The sequence below is a fragment of the Phacochoerus africanus genome, chromosome 14, assembly GCF_016906955.1.
Source record: "Phacochoerus africanus isolate WHEZ1 chromosome 14, ROS_Pafr_v1, whole genome shotgun sequence".
Classification (NCBI taxonomy): Eukaryota; Metazoa; Chordata; class Mammalia; order Artiodactyla; family Suidae; genus Phacochoerus; species Phacochoerus africanus.
Genome location: NC_062557.1, coordinates 58,949,644 through 58,969,680, shown reverse-complemented (window position 1 = coordinate 58,969,680; position 20,037 = coordinate 58,949,644). Strand labels below are relative to the sequence as shown.

The 20,037-nt window shown below is 51.9% G+C and overlaps 1 protein-coding gene across 5 annotated transcripts in view; it reads left to right on the top strand.

The window, feature by feature from the left end:
* The window catches only part of SPECC1 (sperm antigen with calponin homology and coiled-coil domains 1), a 236,919-nt gene that overhangs the window by 92,251 nt on the left and 124,631 nt on the right, over positions 1-20,037 (top strand). The window contains exon 1 of one of the 5 annotated variants that reach the window (XM_047758554.1): positions 13,307-13,483. The exons of the other annotated variants lie outside the window; for them this stretch is intronic. Coding sequence (XP_047614510.1) covers positions 13,444-13,483 — 40 coding nt within the window. The 5' untranslated portion in view covers positions 13,307-13,443. Of the gene's footprint in view, positions 1-13,306; positions 13,484-20,037 lie in introns of those variants that run through there. 5 annotated transcript variants of the gene reach the window in all.

Below are 20,037 nucleotides of genomic sequence, written 5' to 3'. Positions count from 1 at the left end.
CGAGCTCCTGTTATCCCTCCCTCGCCCCCTTTTCTAACAGCTCACTTTCATCAAGTCTTTTCAAAGCATTCAGGGTGGCTCCTCTCTCCTCATGTTTCATTGGTTCATGTAATGATTGTCATGTAAATAAAATCACTAATGAGTGCATCTAGCATAAACCGGGCTGGAACAAACACACCTGCTCTCAGGATGTGAGCAACCCATGTGCAGGGGGCGGAAGCGCCTCCCAGCCGAGGCTGTGGCTCTCGCCCAGGACATTGCTCGGCGTGGCCGCGTTGGGAGCTGGTGTCGGTGCAAGGTCGGGTGGAGGGCGTGCCAGGCGGCAGGTCTGCCCCAGCAGAGTCGCGGCCCTGAACGCCCCGTTGGTCACCCGCTGCGAAGACACGGGGCGCTCCCCGCTGGGCGCTAAGGGACGGGGACAGCGCTCCGGCCCCGGGCCCCGCGTGACCCCTCCCGCCCCGCGAGGACGCGGCTGGTGCCTGGAGCGCCCGTCCTGGGTCCCAGGGCGGAGGGGGCGGGGGAACGGGGGTTCTCCGCGCACACTCACGACGCCCCGGAATCGGGCCTTTGTTCGCCGGAGGAGCGCAGACACGGCCCTGCCCCGGGCCCGCTCCTCGGACCCGCATCCGCGGCCCTGCCCGGCGCCTCCCGCCGCGAGAGGACCCGCTCCCGAAAGCCTCGCTCCGCCAACGGGATGAGCTGGCCCCCCTTACGGATGCGCGCCCGCCCGGGCCGCTGCTCCTCCGGCCTCGGCCCGTCCGCCGCTCCGTGGACCCACCCGGGAGCGGGGGGAGGCCTCGCCTCGCCCTTTATCTCTTCTGCTTCAAAGCCTCTGTCTTTCCAGCCTCCGTTCCCGGCACGAGGCGCCCCTAGGCTTCAGTCACGCTCATTGAAGCAGCGAGGACGCGACTCTTTTTAGTTCAGGAATAATTCATATAGAGTCCTGACGGCTCATCCATTTATCTCCCTTGCCTTAAAAAACCCAGCTTCACTGAAGTCGAATTTCCATATCATCAGATTCACCCATTTAAGAAGCGCAAGCCCGTGATTTTTGGTAAATTTACTGAGCCACAGCCAGCCATTCGCCGCCCCGGGGCTTTAGAACAATTTCCATCACCCCAGAAAGGCCCCCTGTGTCTATTCCAGCCCAGTCCGGGTTCCCCCCAGCTCCAGGCAACCAGGAATCTGACTTTGCTTTTGGTCCCTATGGACGGTCCTTCCTCTTTTCCTGCTGCCTTTTCATCCCTGGAGTGCTCTTTGAGACCCGCGTGCGTGGTACCTGCCGGAGGAGCTGGCCCTCTGAGGCAGCTGCTGAACTTGGTTTACGATCAATCCTGTCTTTCTTCTTTCTCCCCGAGGAAGTTTTCTTTGTGTGAACCTCAGCTCTTGTTAGCAAATTGGCCTTGGCCCTATTAAGAACGTTGAGATTGGCACAGTCCCCAGTGGCCCAGCTGGATAAGGATCTGGCCGTTGTCACTGCGGGGGCTTGGGTTGCTGCTGTGGAGCGAGTTCGATCCCTGGCCCGGGATCTTCTGCATGCCGCTGGTATGCAGAAAAAAAGAAAGAAATTCGAGATTTTCCTTCTCATTTAGAATATGGAAAGCCTGGAGCGGGTCATGTACAAACAGGTTCTGAGTATTGATTGAACGGAGCAGCCTCGGCCCCTCTAAGGCACGCAGACTCGTCTGTTGGAGTCAGGGAAGGCCACATAAAGACCCTTTATTCTTTTTGGTAACAAATAGTTTTAGGTAAGAAAAATGTTGTGTTTATTCAAATGATTAATGCTTGAGAGTTTCAAAAGCTCGCAGAGTACAAACACTGTCAAAGCCGGACCTGGAACGCCAGCTCTCAGAAGCAGCCGGTGTGGCGGCGGCCACGCAGCTGGAAAGGCGGTTCCTGACAGCGGCTCAGCCTCGGGGAGACAGCTTTGGGGACACTGGGACTCCAAGCCTGACCTGGGCATCCTGGAGGGAGGCTTTTAGCAAGGGCGGCGTCTGACCACATGAGGCTCAGAAGCTGTGGACCCCAGAGGCACTGGGTGGGTGGGTGGAGGTGGCAGGAGTGGCCTGCGGGGCAGCCCCATGGGGAAGGGGAGCAGGGGCAGTGGGTGCTTCCTCGCTGCTGATGGAGGCTGCGGCCCGGGCCGAAGCACCTGCTGCAGGTGCGCTGAGTCCTGGCTGTGAGAAACGCTGGCTCCCTCCTGGAGGTCAAGTCGCTCCAGGGAGACTCTGGCGTGGGCTGAAGGTCAGGTCACGTGATGAGCCATCAGCGCTCGGAAGATACCTTCTCATACTGTTACTGCGCGCGACCCCAGCTGTGCTCCTAGATGCGGCCAACTGGGGAGGCCCACACTCACCTGTACGTTCACCTGGGCGCAGGTAGCTCTTCAGTCTAGGCCTGTCTTTCACGTACAGTGTGAAGGTCAGAACCTGAAGGCCCGTGGTGCGTGGGTAGTGCTCCTACGAAGCTCCGGGGAAGGTGGGTCTGGATAATAGCGCCCCTGTGGCTTCCCGGGGGGTTGGGGGGGCGGCCTGGACGCGGTTGCCGTGAGTCAGCGGCCAAGACCAGCGCAGACAATGGGAACTTTGCTGGAAGGGTCGATCGTGCTGCTGACCATCCTGCTCCCATCCCGCCTCCGTGTAGCGTGTAGCGACGTTACCCGTGTTTAAGGTAAGCCCTGCTGCAGGTGGAAAGTGTGTTTTCTGTCCTTGGGGTGGGTTTGCCAGCTCTTCTCCCGCGGCTTTGCAGGCACGTATTTAAATTACATCAGGCTCTTTGCTTTTCTCCGTCCCGAACCAGTGGCTCCTCGGAGATCCTGGCCCCGCTTCTCCTGGAGGCAGGGAGGTCGAGAAGGCGAGACCAGGGCTCTGGAAGCGGCAGGCCCGATTCAGCTCCAGCGCCTGCCTTTTTGTCTCTGCATCCTGGGGCCAGTCGCGAATCGCCCTGAGCTTGAGAGAAGGAGTAGCCACCAGGTCAGGTCCGTTCTGACTCACTGGACACCGACACCGGGGGAGTTCATACCGTGTTCTGTAACGAAACCAGGAGTAGGCGACTCGAGGGTGGCGTAATTGGGGGCCAGTTCTTCCCGTCTTTCGGGTCCACCCTCCCGAGCGGTTGGCATGGCCCTCCAGCTGGCTTCCCCTGCCGCGGCAATGGGGCTGGCCGCTGCGGTGCTGGGGACCAGCAGGAGAGAGGGCAGACCCCGGGCAAGAAGAGGGCACCTCCTCCAGTGTGTCCCCTCTCCTCCAGTGTGTCCCCTCTCTTCCCCAGCGGAGAGAAAGCTCCCGCACCCCCTCCTGCCAGATGTCCCCAGTCCCTTGCAAGGGCGATGCAGTCACTCCGATTGGCTTGGGCCGTGGAATTAAGATGCCTTCCTGAGCTAAGAACAGCGTGCCCTTCCGTCAGCGTCATCCTGAGGTTTTTAGCAAGAAAGGAAACGGCGGATGGGCAGGTGATCGCCAGCGTCTGTTCTACCTGTTTTGGGGTGTTCCTTTGAGTCTGAGGTGACTATTTGGATCATGATTTTTTTTTTTTAAAGGAATAGACTATTGTCTAAAGAGGGTTCGGGTTCACAGAAAATGAGTGGAAAGTATCGAAAGTTCCCGTGTTCCCTGACCGCCACCCCCAGGGTCCCCCGTTCTTCAGCGCCTGCATTCATGGAGCACAGGTGCTACCTGACGAGCCAGCAGAGCTCCTTTGTTATTCACTAGAATCCATGGTTTCCCCTGCGGTTCCGTCTTTGGGTTGGGTGCACATTCTGTGGGTTTGGGCACATGTATAGTGACATGTATGCAGCACGGGAGTGTCGCCTGAATAGTTTCACCACCTTAAAAATGCCCCGAGTCCGCTCTCCCTTTCCCTACTGCTTGCGTTCATCCATGTAGTTTTGTCTTCTCCAGAATGTCACATAGCTGCAGTCACGTGGGATGCAGCCTTTTCAGACTGGCTTTTTACAGTTTGCAGTCTGCATTGAAGTTCCCTCCATGTCGTTTTGTGGCTTGGCACTTCATTTCTTTTTGTTTGTTTTGGTTTGGTTTGAGGTTTTTCTTGAAGGCACCCTTGGCATGCAGAAGTTCCCAGCCAGAGATTGAACCCAAGCCACAGCAGCGACAATGCCAGAGCCACCAGGGAACTCCTCGTTTCTTTTTGTTTTTTAATTTTATTTTAAGCATTTCATTGAAGTATAGTTGACTTACAGTGTTCTGTTAATTTCTGCTCTGCAGCAACGTGATTCAGTTATACATATACATATTCCTTTTCATTTTCTTTTCCATTGTGGTTTATTACAGGACATGGGGTGTAGTTCCCTGTGCTATTTACTGGGTCTGTGTTGTTTATCCAGTCTATATATAATAGTTTGCATCCGCTAATCCCAAACTCCCACTCCATCCCACTCCCTCTCCCCCCCCCCTTGGCAACCACAGATCTGTTCTCTAGGTCTGTGAGTCTGTTTCTGTTCTGTAGATAGGCTCATTTGTGCCATAGTTTAGATCCCAGCTATAAGCAATATCATATGGCATTTGTCTTTCTCTTTCTGACTGACTTCATTTAGTATGATCATGTCTAGATCCATCCACATTACTGCAAATGGCATTATCTCATTCTTTTTTATGGCTGAGTAATATTCCATTGTATATATGTACCATGTCTTCTTAATCTGTTGACAGCCTCTTTTTTTCTAAATTTCTTTTTAAACACTGAATGATATGGACACATCGTAGTTTGTTTATCCATTCACCTATTGACCGTCTTGGCTTCTTCCACGTTTTGCCAATGATGAATAAAGTAGACATTTCTGTGCCAACTTTTGTGTGGCTGTGCCCTTCCAATGCATTTGGATAAATACCAAGGAGCGTGATTGATGGATTATGTGGTAAGGATATGTTTAGTTCAGTAAGAAACTGCCAAATTGTTTTCCCAAGTAGCTCTACCATTAAACATTCTTGTGAGCGGTGAATGACAGTTCCTGTTGCACCGCATCTTTGCCAGCATTTGATGTTGTTAGCGTTTTGGATTTTTTGGCGTTTTAATAAGTAAGTTGTGGTATGGATCAGGATTTTTAAAAAGTCTTGGTGTAAGTGGAAATATGAACTCTGATTAGCTATTTGATAAGAAATTATTGTTAAATTTTTCAGTTGGGATAATGGGATTATGGTTTTGTTTTTTTCAAAAAAAAGAGTCCTTGTCTTTAGAAACACATACTGAAATATTTACTAATGACATAGGATGTCTGGGATTGCTTCAAAATAATTGAGGCTGGGGGAGAGGTGGATGATGCTATTTGAAACAAGATTGACCGTGAATTGATAGTTGTTGAAACTGGGTTGATAGGTATATAAAGAATCATTGTAGTATTTCTTTCTACTTTTGTATATGTTTGAAGTGTTTCATAATAAATATTTTAAATGAAACTTTGAGGTCATGTTATTTTAAAAAATGGTAGTCTTCAGTATTTAGTCAAAACTTCAAACTGTCTTCTATTAAGCTTTCAGATTAAGCTCATTCTTTTTTTTTTTTTTTGCCTTTTCTAGGGCCGCTTCCTGCGGCATATGGAGGTTCCCAGACTAGGGATCTAATTGGAGCTGGAGCCACCGGCCTACGCCAGAGCACAGAAATGCGGGATCTGAGCCGCGTCTGCAACCTACACCACAGCTCATGGCAACGCCGGATCCTTAACCCACTGAGCGAGGCCAGGGATCAAACCCAAAACCTCATGGTTCCTGGTTGGATTCATTAACCACTGCACCACAACGGGAACTCCCAAGCTCATTCCTTAACAGTCTTGCGGGGAAGAAATGACCACATGTTCAATAATTGTACCTGTAGTGGATTGATAATTATTTAAAGATGACTCCTAGAAACGGAAGCATATAAGCAGTTTTACGTGAAATTATGTAGGGACTACATGTGATTTTTTCTTCAAAGTGAATTTTTCAAGTTACAAAGGCAAAAAGCAGTCCATGAGCACTACAGCAGAATAAAAAACATATGGAGAGGCAAAAAAAAGCATAAAGGACATAAAAAAATCTCACCCCCTCAACTCAAATAGAGCCACTGGATCAGACCTTTAGGAAAAAATGTTCCAAACCCTTTCCTGCTTATTTGTGTATTTGTCTCCAGATGTTTTCGTTTGTTTGTTTACCCACAAAATTGAGAATTACATTCTTAATATATGTGCCATTCCTCTCATAACTTCACAGAGAGACACGTTGTTCGCAGGCTGCGTGGGGCGCCGTCGCATGGCTCGGTCATAGGTTATTTAACCAGGCCCCCTGTGTTGAACCCTGAAGGTTTTTCCCCAGCTTTTTGCTGTTACAAACGGAAGAGACGTGCTGGACAGTTAAGAGCACAGGCGGCCTGGGCACCCGGACCCTGGGCAGAAAGAAGTGCGCCTGCCAGCCTGGGCGGCTGCGCTCCGGGGCTGGGCTGGCCTCTGGGAGCTTGGCTTTGAGAATGGCTTCCCCCACCCACTGACGGCGGGGGTCGCTGTGCTTAGACCGTCCGGGCAGACACCCTGGGTGATGCTGAGTTCCCGCCTGCCCAGTGGAAGTCTGGAGCACTCTTGTTGGGTGCGATCAGCCCCCAGTAAAACCCAGGGGCCCCGCTCTCTAGCAAGGCTTCCCTGGGGCAGCGCCGCTGCGGAGGAGCGCGGCACAGCTGGCCGGACGCCCCCGGGGGAAGCTCTCCGAGGCCTGCGTCTGGTTCTGTCGGCCTTCGCCCCACACGCTCTCTCTCCTCCTTGTAGCCCTTCACCCGTCGGCATCACAGCCACGGGCACAGCTCCACGTGCGGCCGGTCCTCCTGGTCAGTCTCCAAAGCGGCCCTGCCCTGGGAGACCCCCGACAGGCCAGTTTCAAATCTTGGCTCTGCCACTTCAGCCCTGGGGAACCTCCCGCCAGGTACCCTCTCCGTCATTTCCTAAGCTTTTGTTTGGGTTAAAAAATAGTTTTAGCTCGTTGGATTTTTGTAAGGAATTATATCAATTAAAATATATACAGTACAGGAAGTTCCCGTGTGGCACATCAGGTTAAGGATCCAGTGTTGCCACAGCTGTGGCGCAGGTCGAAACTGCAGCTCGGGTTTGATCCCTGGCCCGGAAACTTCCACATGCTGCAGGTGTGGCCAATAAATAAATAAACAGGACCTAGAAGAGTTCCTGGCATGTAATTATTTTTCAACAAATGTTAAGAATTATTACCTTGGGAGTTCCCATTGTGGCGCAGGGGAAACGAATCCGACTCGGAACCATGAGGTTGCGGGTTCCATCCCTGGCTTTGCTCAGTGGGTTAAGGATCTGGTGTTGCCGTGAGCTGTGGTGTAGGTTGCAGATGCGGCTTGGATCTGGCGTGGCCGTGACTGTGGCTGGCAGCTGTTGCTCCAATTGGACCCCTAGCCTGGGAACCTCCATATGTCGCAGGTGCGGCCCTAAAAAGCAAAAAAAAAAAAAAATTCTTATCTTGGAATCGAGGTATTGATGTAGATTTGTCATTTTTTTTTTTTAACACATTCCTAGAAGAATGCTGGGTTTAAGGATCTGCATTTTTTTCCTTTTCATGTGTCCTGATCATAAAAGTAAGATATGTTTATTGTTAAGGCATTAGAGATACTTGCTATAGAAAAAGCAATTCCTCTGTGACCCTGTTCTTCAGATATGGCTGTTGGAGTAATTTGCCACATACCCGTGGAGATTTACTTGTAGATGTACCAATTGCGGATGACCTAATAGAGCGTGAAGACGTAGTGCCTTGAACGTATTATTCTGTTTGCTTGAATGTCAAGGGGTCCTTATAGTCAATGAAGACTCTTAAAAACCTTTTTTTTTTTTTTTGGTCTTCTTTAAATAACCATTTCGATATAGAAGGAATAGGAAATACATACTTTTAATGTTTGATTTATCAACTTTTACACCCTTACCTTTAAAATCACACGTTGCGTAAATACGGCCACTTAGAATTACACTCTTGCTCTTTTTTTTTTTTCTTTTTAATTTTAGGGCTGCACTTGAGGCATATGAAAGTTCCCAGGCTAGGGGTCTCATCGGAGCTGTCGCCGCCAGCCTACACCACAGCCACAGCCACAGCCACGTGGGATCTGGGCCTCGTCTGTGACCTACACCACAGCTCACGGCAACGCCGGATCCCTAACCCACAGAGCGAGGCCAGGGATCGAACCCACATCCTCATAGATACTAGTCAGGGTCTTAACCCGCTGAGCCAGGACAAGAACTCTGCACTGTTGCTCCTTCAAAACAAGCATCACAGGCATTTTCGAGGCCCCTGGAATATTTTTGCGGTTACTTACCAAGTGGAGCACATCATCTCCCCCCACAGTCCCCCCAGGTAAGGGCTCCGATTCCCCTAGGATTGTACCCTGTGCACCTGGCATGGGGCGGGCGGCTGTCGTTTGCCCCGCTGGTGTGATCCCCACAGCCTGACTTCTCCCAGGCCTGCGTTCAGAGCTCTCTTTAGAAGACCTGTTTTCCTCGGTGATGGCTGGGACTTGAGGTGGTGAGCCCTGCCCTCGGGCATAACCAGCAGGAGGGCATTAAATTTCTGCCTGCTGTTGTCAGGCAGCCTCTGTCCGCAGCTAAAACCATTGCTGATCAGGGCTGTTCTCAGGATGTGTCTTCCTCAAACAGTATTTAACATCGACGGCATCCTGAGTCTTTGAAAGAAGACATTTTGGAGACGCTTGGGGAACTTTTAATAGGGACTGTATACCTTACGATATTTTGAAAATCGTATTCTCTGTCGTGTGATGATGGGGTCGCGGGCGAGCGCGTTGGGAGACGGTGCTGGAAGCCCGTGCGGGGGAAGGGACGAGTCGTGTGCCGTCAGCAACAGCCTGCGGTGCAGAGGAACCTGGAGAGGGGATGAGACAAAAAGCCAACGTGGTGACGTGTGCAGTTGGGCCAAAGTGTGGGGGATGGATATAGAAGCTGGTCACTGTGGTACTTTTGCCACATCACACTTTCCTATACACCTGCGACGGTTCAGAATGAAATGTTCAACAGTAAAAAAAAGACGTATAGTCTAAAAATATTCACCCATGGGATGCTTACTTCTAGGACTTCGATATTTTCCTGTGTTACCCTTCAGTTTCTATCAAACTGGAATTTATTTTTGGCAGAAAGAGTAAATGACGGCTCTCACTTAACTCAAAGGGCTACTTTAGATTAAATTTTTTTTTTCACTTCATGGCTGCACCTGAGGCATATGGAAGTTCCCGGGCCAGGAATTTAAAAGCAAGCCACTGCTGTGGCAGCACCAGATCCTTTAACCCACTGCACTGGGCCGGGGAATCGAACCCACGCCTCTGCAGTGACCCAACCCGCTATTGTCGGATTCTTAACCCACTGTGTCACGGAGGGAACTCCTATATTAAATTGTTTTAAATCTGTTTGGGGGGAATTTCCATTGTGTCGCAATCACATTTGTTCTTCTTATGTAATTCTATGACATGTATTTGATCCTAATAAGGCAAATCTCCCTTCATTATTCTTCCTCTTCCAAATTTTCTTAGGCTTTCCAATGCCCGTATTCCTCCAGGTGACTTTTGGAATAAACACATCAAGTTCAAGTTTAATTCGAATTTTGTTAAAGTTATAATTATTGGGGCAGACTCGATGTTTTTGATCTGTTTAGCCTTTTCATGTCAGTAACACAGCATTTCTCTGGAGAGCAAAGAATCCTTCGGAATTTCAACTGACCATCACAGAACTATTTTGGGAAGTTTGGTTTTAGGTGTATTATAGAGGAAGTAAATATATAATTTACTTCAGTGTCTTTTAGCTGTGGGTGCAAAAGTGACTAAGACAGCATTACTGCCACTCAGAGTTCCACAGTCTTCTAAAGAAGAATAGTTTAAATAACATGGTTTTTGTGGGAAATACAAGCATTAACAAGGGACAGAAGCACCATAAGGCAGTATTTGATTCCGGCTGGGGCAGGCAGCCCTGTCAGAGAAAGTGATGCCTGGCCAAGAATTGAGAAGAACGAAGAGCCATTTGCAGGCGGCCAGGTTACAGAAGAGTATCAGATCAGAGGGAATTCAGCAGATATGAAAGCACGGACGCCCAAGACGGGAGGGGTGTTGAGGACACCAAACTGGCTTCGAGTCGCTGAGAGATAAAGCGTGGGTGTCCTTTTGAAAGCTGAGGCTGGGGTAACAGGGGCAGAGGTGGGGTTCAAGATTGCGGGTATGAAGAACTGGGAGCTTGTCCTAAAGGCAGAAGGGCGTCATGGGGAGCTTTGTAAGCAGAGGTGTGACGGTGGGAGTTGCACGCTCGACGAGCCGAGTGGAGGAGGGCTTAGGGTGGCAGGAAACTGAGAGCATCACGGGAGCTGGTGCTGTTGCTGATTGACTGGTGTGAGAAGGAAAGGCTGAGTGACAGCAGAGACAAGAGAGGCACGGTCAGAACACTGTGAAGGGGATGAAACACGCGCAGGGACCTGACTGGATAGTTTACGTCGTAACTGAGCGTCATGGCTGTCCAGGATGTATCTTGGGGTGGTATCGTACTTGTCCGATTTTCTGGAAGAGACACCCGTTAATTGCATAACATTTTCTGGGATTAATACGATGACTCATGGGATAAGTATGTAACTATGCTGTAAACTGAAGTTTTGTCACAAACTCACCCTTTGTTGATGGGTTCAAAAGTATCTTGGGAAGTCAACCAGCTGTTCTGTGCTTATTCCTCACTTTTAAGGTGGGGTGGGGGTGGGAGTTCCTGTCGTGGCTCAGCAGTAACAAACCCGACTAGTATCCATGAGGACGCAGGCTTGATCCCTGCCCTTGCTCAGTGGGTTAAGGATCCAGCATTGCTGTGAGCTGTGGCGTAGGTCACAGATGCGGCTTGGATCTGGTGTTGCTGTGGTTGTGGTGTAGGCGGGCAGCTGCAGCTCCAATTTGACCCCTGGGAAAAAGACAAAGGGCGGTGTGTCGAACTTGGTCTTATGTGCATTTCTCTTCTAAAATCACCCCATGCAACTTCCTTTTCTTAGTAGATGTGCTTCTGTGTGCTCTGTGTTGTGCCAGGTTTCGTAGGTTACAGAAATAGAACCATGACTCCTGTGGACAAACTAGTTTTGTTGGAGAAACTAACTCATGAAACTACTACCAGAAGAAGGAACGTGCAAGAGGTGGTACAGTACAGCCTATGAGCTCAAGCATCCTTCCCGGATCTCGTCCTGTTCCAGGAGAGGCAGTAACCAGGAGACACGTCTCTGTGTGGTTGACTAGAGGGCGGGAAGTATCCCAAAGGTCAGCAGAGGGGACTGCGTGCTGAGGGCTCTGGTTAGTGTGGTCTGACAAGAGAAGCTCCTCTTAATAGACAGAGTGACATTTGACCAGAGACTTAGGAAGTGAGAGGTCTGTGCGACATAGGAATGAGGGGAAAGGCTTTTCAGGCAGGGAGGGAACAGCAGGTGCAAAGCTCCCTTGGGTGGGAGCAACGTGGCTTATCTGAGGAACAGTGAGGAGGCCACTGTATCGAGGCCGGTGAGGGAGGGGAAGGCTTGCCCACTGGCGGAGGGGGCCATTGTAAGGGCTTGGCTTTTCCTCCGAGTGAGACGGAAGGCCATTGGAGCGGTCTAACTGGAGCTGTGACGTGATTTGACCTTGTTTGTTTTGTTTTGTTTTGGCCTCGCCCTTGACCTGCAGAAGTTGCCAAGCCAGGGATCCAACATGAGCTGCATCAGTGACAACACCACATCCTTCATCTGTTAGGTCACCAGGAAACTCCTGACCTGATCTTTATTTTTTTTTAATTTTTATTTTATTTAATTTTTTGCTTTTGAGGGCTGTACCTGCGGCATCAGGAAGTTCCCGGCTAGGGGTCGAATTGGAGCTACAGCTGCCAGCCTCCCCCACAGCCACAAAACGCGGGATCCGAGCCTCATCTTTGCCCTCATCAGGGCAACACCAGATCCCAAACACACTGAGCGAGGCCAGGGATCGAACCTGCATCCTCATCGATACTACTTAGATTCGTTTCCACTGTGCCATGACAGGACCCCCCGTGACCTGGGTTTCAGAAGCATCACTCTCTTATGTAAAGGGGTGGGGGCAGGGGCAGGGAGACGGGTCAGGAGGCAGTTGCAGAGACGCTGGCGGGAGACGACCGTTGGCTGGTCCGGGTGGTGGCCATGGAAGCGGGCGGAGGTGCTGGGATGTGGTGGCCTTAGCACGTGCATCCTGACATATTCCATCGGTGGAGATGGTGCCTAGGAGCGGTGGGAGAAATCTAGAATGTGGTTTTGTTCCCGGTAGCCTGAAGATGCCTCTTCGGACATCAACGGGAGGTGTCAGAAAGGCAGTTGGACAGGTGAGCCTGGAGTTCAGAATGCAGTGCCAGGCTGAAGATACACAGGCGGGACTCGATGAGCAAGTGAGACAGGTGACAGCTGAGTTGGAGAGAGGTGACTGGGTATTGGGCACTCGGAGTCTAGAGATGCTGGCAGTGAAGGGGACGGAGACGAGCACCCGGGCGACGGCAGAAAACTCAGGGAGTGGGATGTCCTGGATGCCAAGGGAATGAACTGCTGTGAGTTGCTGAGAGTGACCAGCAGTGACCTAAATGCTGAAGGAGAGCTGAGCAGGGACCCGTGTTCAGGTGATGCAGGGGTGGAGCAGCCGTCCCGCTCACGGATTTATTTCCCCAGTAAAGACCTTCCACTGCAAGATTTAGTGAGGTCCGGGCGTCTTCTCCGTCCGGCCAGCTGTGAACGTCGTTCAGGGTAATTTCCCTAAGTCATTCCTGATAGCAGTTTCTACTTGTGACTGGCGTGCATTTTTATCACGGGTGGCAGCATTCACCTGGGAGAATGAAGTCTTTGTTAAAGCGTCTTCTTCACCACCTCCGCCTCGAAAGGAGGGGCGGTCTCTTCCTCTGCTCGGTCATTCAAAGACGTACTAAGTACCAAAAAATACTTCCGAAGCGCCTGTCCTGCGCCATCCCCAGGTTTTCCCGAAGGTCTGATTTCTCACGCGCGAGACCGAGCCTTTCTTGTGACACTTGGCCTCAGCCTCCCCGCAGTGGGGTTTTTCCAGCCTGCAGTGTCCAGCTGCAGTTCTCGGCGACCGCCCCTAGGGGCCGGAAGTCGGGCAGTGGCCGCGCCCCGCCCCCGCCCCCCCACCCGAAAGCTAGAGCGATATGCAGATGAGGTGGGCGGGCCGCATGCAGATAAGGGGAGCGGGCCGCGTCGGGAGGGCCGCCGGTGTCGGGGTGGGCGGGCCGCATGCAGATGAGGGGCGGGCCGCATGCAGATGAGCGTGAGCGGAGCGGCCGGCGGCCGCGGGGACCGGAGGCGCCGGCCCTTTCTTTGACTGGAGCGGACCCGCCGGACGCAGCCGCCTCGCCAGCCCGAGCCGGCGGGAGCTGCCGCGCGGTGGACACGCCGTCCGAGGCGGCCGGCCGGCCGCTGCCGGAGGCCGGCGAGCATGGGCAACCACTCGGGGCGGCCCGAGGACCCCGAAGCAGGTCGGTGCGGCGGGCGGGGGTCGCCGCGCCCCCTCCCCGCCGGGCGCCCTTCCCCCACCGCCTCGGGCCGGGCCGCGCTGCCCGCGGGCGCCGGGGGCCGCGGAAGGCGAAGTTCCCGGGCGGGGAGCCCCGCCTCTGGAATGCGCCGCGGGGGCGGTGAACTCACCTGTGCCCGCGCCGCCACCGGGAAGCGCCGCCGGCTCACCTGGAGCCCGGGCCGCGGGCGGGGGCGGGGCGGGGCCGCGGGCGCCGGGGTCGTCCTCCCGTCGCCGTGCGCGCGGGCCGGCGGTTCGTGCGGACTTTGAGGGCATTGTCCTTGTGCGCGTCCCACACTTACCAGAGTCCCGTGGAAGGTGGCGGCCCGTCAGCAGATCGGTTACTCATCCTCAGACCCGGGGCTAGACTCTGTTTCTTACTCAAAAATAGCCAGTGCTTTTTCTGGGACACCGCACACTCCCTGGCTTATCAAATTTTCATTTACTCCGAGACGGAGCGAGCTTGCTGGAGAGCAGCTGGCTTCTGGTTTTCATCTCTTGGTTGGTCCTCCTGGCCTCCTGCACAGAGTTAGAGGCTGGTGACCGCGGGGTTGATTTTAAAAGCAAAGCAGAGCATATCTGCACTGTCAGGGGCAAATGGGATTTCGTTTCGTCTCAGAAATTGCATCTTGGTCAGTTGGAGAGGGATGGTCGACCTAGGACTGGAGTCCTGGGCTGGCAGGTGACAGGTGTGTGTTTCAGTGACAGAGTCAGGACTCTGATTTTTTTTTTTTTGTCTTTTTAGGGCGGCACCCGCAGCATATGGAGGTTCCCAGGCTAGGGGTCCAATCAGAGCTGTAACCGTCGGCCTACACCAGAGCCACAGCAACGCCAGATCCGAGCCACTCTGCGAGCTACACCACAGCTCAATGCAATGCCGGATCCTTAACGCATTGAGCAAGGCCAGGGATTGAATCCTCCACCTCATGGATTCTAGTTGGGTTGGTTAACCACTGAGACATGCCGGGAACACAGTGAGCCCCTTTTAAAGTTGAGTTTGAAGAAGGAAGTTGAAGCCCTGAGAGGCGGAGCGACTTGTCCAGGCGCCTTATCCCTCTCCTTGGGGACAGTGCCGTAGCCTGGACTTGGGTCTCCCCGCCTCGGTCTGTCGCTCTTCACTCACTGCAGCAGGGAGGCCAAGCAGGGCCAGGCCATGTCCTTGAGGCTGGGCAGAGGTGTGACCCTGGGCGGATACAACCACCAGGGTGGAACACTTCGCTGCATTGGGAGATGGGGAAGAAAAACTCTAGAGGTGGGGGTACTGCGTGGATCACCTGGGGGTGACTGAGTTACACAGCATGCAGCCAAAACTTCTTTGGGCAAAATAGCCAATATTTGCAAATTAATGCCTTTGCCATAAACAGCTCTGTGATAAACTATTAGGCAAAGGCTATGTAGCATTTTAAAAACACCTTTCATTAGTACGCACCTGCCCAGGTATCTTGAAAACCATTGTGTATTATTTCCTTAGTGTCAAAAGGGAAACTGCCCGTCTTGGTAGTTTTAAGAGCAATTTGGGTGCTTGTGTTCTAGTTTCTGAGTGACCTTGCTTTTCAAAGTGCTCTAATGGCGAGGACATGAAAAGGACACTCTATGCCAGTGACTTATTTGACTGTTTTTCAGGGTGGGAACTCAGTTGGATTTGCTGTGGGGAAAGCTGCTGCTGTGCAGGGAAGAGTATGACGCTAGGCCGTGGTTGGCGGAGAGCGTGTGTTTAACTCTAGGTGATCTCGGGGCTGTGATGAAATGCTGCCGACTGTGCCAGTGAGATCCCGGAAGAGAGTTTTGTTAAAGATTAATGCAGCCTCCATCTGCTTTACTGTGCGTGGGGCCTCCCCCGGCACTTGTGCCCTGGGCTAGAATCAGAACAAGTGCCTGAGCGGGTCGTCAGAGCAAGGCCCAGAGCGGAGTGGTCGAGGGGAGGGGGACGGGGAGGGTGGACGAGGCAGAGTCACACCCAGGGCTGGTCTTACGCGGTTCCTGCGTTGTGTCACTTTTGTCCTCTGAGGCGCAGACACTGATACAGAATTGGGAATGAAAGAGGGTTACTAGAGGTACCACCTGAGGGAGACAGAAGGGGTGGGAGCAGAATTGGGTGGGAAACCTTGGGACCGGGACGCAGACCCCGCACCCCTGCCGGGAGAAGGAGGAAGCAGCAGGTGTGGGCAGAGAGCCGTGCCGGTGACCAAGCCCTGGCCAACCACCCAGGGAGCCCCAGAGCGGAGTGCGCAGTGGAGCAGTCCCAGGTTGGGCAGAGAGGGCTGGCCCCAAGTCCCCTCGCCCGGGCACTCTTCCCGGAGGCTGCCTAGGAGAAGTGTGCCTTCAGCTCAAGAGCCAGGCTGAGTCTGGTGGCACGAACAGCTGGAGGTGTCAGCTAACCGCCGTCCTTGCAGCTGAACGCCAAGTTCTTTCTCGAATAGAGATCCAGGCGGCACACCTCATGGCTGACCCCTCGGGGCCTCCGTTGCTGGGACAGGGCAGGGCTGCCAAAGGGCAAATGAGGGAACAGCCCAGCCCAAACCCCTACCCTACCCCACCCACCTCCAGGGGCAGGCCCGGGGCCGAAGGCAGGTCCTCAGCTGCTGCTGCTTTTCTAGCCTTGGCCTGGGCTGCCTTGGCAGCAAGAGTCCTCCTTGTGGGGTCTGCGATCCTCCGAGTTGAGTCATTGTGACGTCTTTGGTATCACAGGATGAACAGGAGAAGTGGATCACGTCGAAGGCATGACGGTTTGCGTGAATGAGGGCAGCTGGGATCAGAACAGGAGGGCGCATCGCTCACTTCCTGCGGCTCTCAGTTAACGGACCTTCCGTTTCCAGGTCGTCAGCGCCTGCGTGGCCAGAGGGGGCTGCTGGGCCGTTGTGCAGGTTGTGCACTGTTCACGGGCATCTGGGAGGAAAGAAATGAGTGCACTCAGGGGAGGCTGGATCAACCCAGAGGGAGGGGTGCCAGTTTATGTTCACACGGAGGTGCCCAGTGCGCTGAAGGAGGCGTTGGAAGATGCTCAGAAGGCTCTGCCTCTTCGCCCTGCTGGCTGCTACCTGCTGACTCTTTGCTTTAAATTTGCACAAATATGTTTAAACAGTGCCTACAGCTGTTAGGAAACAAAAGGAAACGCTTCCGCCCTCCCTCCCTCAGGGAATGTCTGTATTCGCTGCAGTTGGTGCCAACTGTGGTTAGAGACGATTCCAAAACAGCCCCTTCGACCGTAAAAGCTGATTTCTCCCTGGCATCCTGGCCCCGTGACTTGGGGGCCGTCGGGGAGGCCCGGGCTTCGGTCATCAGCGCTGGCTCGGCGGGTGGGGAGGTCTCAGTGTGCCCGGAGGGGCCAGCTCCTCTGCCACAGTCCACCAGCCCCATGGGTGCTGAGCGCTGGGATGCGTGTCTTCGAGTGTCGAGCAGAGGCCGGGGGCATCCGCTCTCAGTCTGGTCTGTGGCGGCCTCTTCTTAGGAAGCTGTCCTCAGAAAAGTGGAAAGATCACACGGTTAGCAGCCGTTGGCCCCCCACGTGGACTCCGAAGTGACCATTTCACTACATTTGCTTCATCCTTCTCTTCATCCCGCTATCCACCCATTAGTCTCCCTTATTTTATTTTTGCTTTTTAGGGCCACCCCCACCGTGTATGGAGGTTCCCAGGCTAGGGGTCCAATCAGAGCTGTAGCCGAGGGCCTACACCACAGCCACAGCAACGAGGGACCTGAGCCACGTCTGCCACCTACACTGCAGCTCATGGCAACACCCGATCCTTAACTCACTGAGTGAGGCCAGGAATTGAACCCCCATCCTCATGGATGCTAGTCGGGTTTGTTAACTGCTGAGCCACAGCGGGAGCTCCTTGTATTTTTTTTGGATGCATTTCAAAAAAATGGTAGTTATGTCTATAATTCTGCACAGTATGCTGTTCCTCTAATATTTCCTGGTGTATTAGCTTTCAAGGCTGTCTGATAACCCTCACCGAAAGTGAGCAATTAAGCACACTTTTAATATTAGAGTCCTCTCCTCCCCATTCCTGCAGTCATACTTAAGTTTTCTAAGTCTGTTGTTAGTCAAGTGTTAGTGGTGGAAAAAAGCTGTGGGTATGTCGTTGTAAACGTCTGTAAAATTCTGACTTTGCTGTGTGACATTTTCATTCAGGAGTTCCCTGGTGGCCTAGTGGTTAAGGACCTGGTGTTGTCCTGCTAGGCCAGGGAGTTTCCGCGTGGTGTGGGCGTGGTCAAATGTTAAAAACAGAAACTTTCAGTCAAAAGACAAAAATTCTAGGGCAATCTTTTATCATTTACCACGTGTGCTTTTTGACCAAGCCGCTCTGAACAAGTTCTTTACTAGGTAAATGGGCATATGCTGTCCCTAAATTTCATCTATCTTTTCCACTCGCACGCTCCAAGCAGACCTATTCATGGTCTACTTTCAGTGGTTAGAATGCTCTGTTTCCTCATCCGTACTGTTAAATCTTCTGTGCATGTTCATAGGTTGGTTCTAAAAATTGAAAACCAATCAGCATTTAAACTATAGGGTCGCTTCTCTATTACTCACCGGAAAACCAGGTGGTGCTTTTAGGTGTAGAAGAGAAATGTGAGCGTCTGTCATCAGCTTGTGATCTGTGCCAGCAGGAAAACAGAAGATGTCAGGAGACTGGAAAGTACTGTTGTTACTTATTTTTAAAATTATCTTGGGAGTTCCCGTCCTGGCTCAGCGGAAACGGATCCGACTAGTTTCCATGAGGTTGTGGGTTTGATCCCTGGCCTCGCTCAGTGGGTTAGGGATCTGGGGTTACTGTGAGCTGTGGTGTAGGTCGAAGATGCGGCTCGGATCCTGCGTTGCTGTGGCTGTGGTGGCGGCCGGGCAGCTGCAGCTCTGATTGGACCCCTAGTCTGGGAACCTCCATATGCCATGGGAGCAGCCCTAAAAAGACTAAATAAATAAACAAATGAATAAATAAAATTATCTTGGAGTTCTCTTGTGGCTCAGCAGATTAAGCACCTGACAGTATCCACGAGAAGGTGGGTTCGATCCCTGGCCTTGTTCAGTGGGTTAAGGATTTGGTGCTGCCACAAGCTGCAGTGTAGGTCCCAGACGAGGCTTGGATCCTGTGTTTCTGTGGCTGTGGGGTGTGGTGTAGGTCACAGACGCTGCTTAGATCCTGCGTTGCTGTGGTGTTGGACAGCAGCTGCAGCTCGGATTGGACCCCTAGTGTGGGAAACCTCCTTACGTCGCAGGTGCAAGTGAGGCCCTAAAAACGCAAGTAGTTACCTTAGCATGCTTTTCCTCTCCTAGCCGTCTTGATTCGACAGGTCGTTGCAGAGAAGTCATTTTCTTCTTAAAGACAGGGGGCCCAAGGGTTAAGAGCCTGGGCTCTGGAGCCAGACTGCATATTCAGATCCCACTTCAGTCACTGGGAGACTTTGGGCAAGTGATTTCACCCTAGAAAAGGGGTAGTGGTCTAATCTCCATCTTTGGGGTGTTGTGCTCATTCATAGGTTGAAACACCTGAAGGGTGAGAACAGGCTGACCTGTCCTAGAAAGTGCCTCGGGAGGGTCGTTGTTGCTCTTCCTGGCCTTGCGACTCGGTGTGCGGTTTGGACGTGGTGGCCCTCTGGTCCTGTTGCCCTGGGTGAGCCCACGGCTTCTTGAATCCTGTTTCTCTTTCGTGCCTTTCCTTGGCTTTGGCGGGAGCATCTCCTGTGGTCCTCTGTTGCTGAACTTTGATGTATGCTCTCATCTCTAGGTCCACCTTTCTCTTCCAGTTTTCCTCTTGATTTTTAAAATTTCATCAAATGTATTTTCTGTTTCCAAAAGTGTTTGTTATGCTCTGTATCATCTTATTCATAGCAGTTTGGGGTGTGGAGTTAAGGCGGAGGGGAGTAGCTTTGGTTGGAGGGCTTGAGCAGATGAGTTATTGGCTTCTGTTGTCCTTAGTTTTAGATTTCAAGGATCCATAAGTCTTTACAATATTCACAAAGAAGATAATACAGCATTTTTCTCAGATGTATTTTGTTCTGTGGAAGAATTTCAAAGTGGAACTAGTGTCCATAGAGACATACTTTGGAAAAATGCAGCCTTTTAGGATTAAAAAGATCAGTTATAACACATAGTAAAAAAAAATGAGACTCAAATACATCTGTGATGGGTTAAACTCACTTAAAAAAAGATCCTCTTTTTCTAGATTAAAGCAGAAAACAAAATATATATGCTGTAGAAAAGCTTACTCAGATGTTACTTTGATTTTTAAAATTACGAGAATTAAAGTTGTGAATAATAAACTAGTTCAAGGAGTTCCCTTGTGGCTCAGCAGGTTAAGGATCCGGCATTGTCACTGCTGTGGCTTGGGTCACTGCTGTGGTGCGGGTTTAATCCCTGGCCCAGGAACTTCCACATACCATGGGCACAGCCAAAAAAAAAAAAACTATTTGGGAAGAAAACTTTCAAGTTTAGCATCTTGTTATTTTAAATTAGGAAAAATTTAATAATCACTATTTAAGGGAATCTTTGATTAATATTTATTAACCAATATTTATTAAACA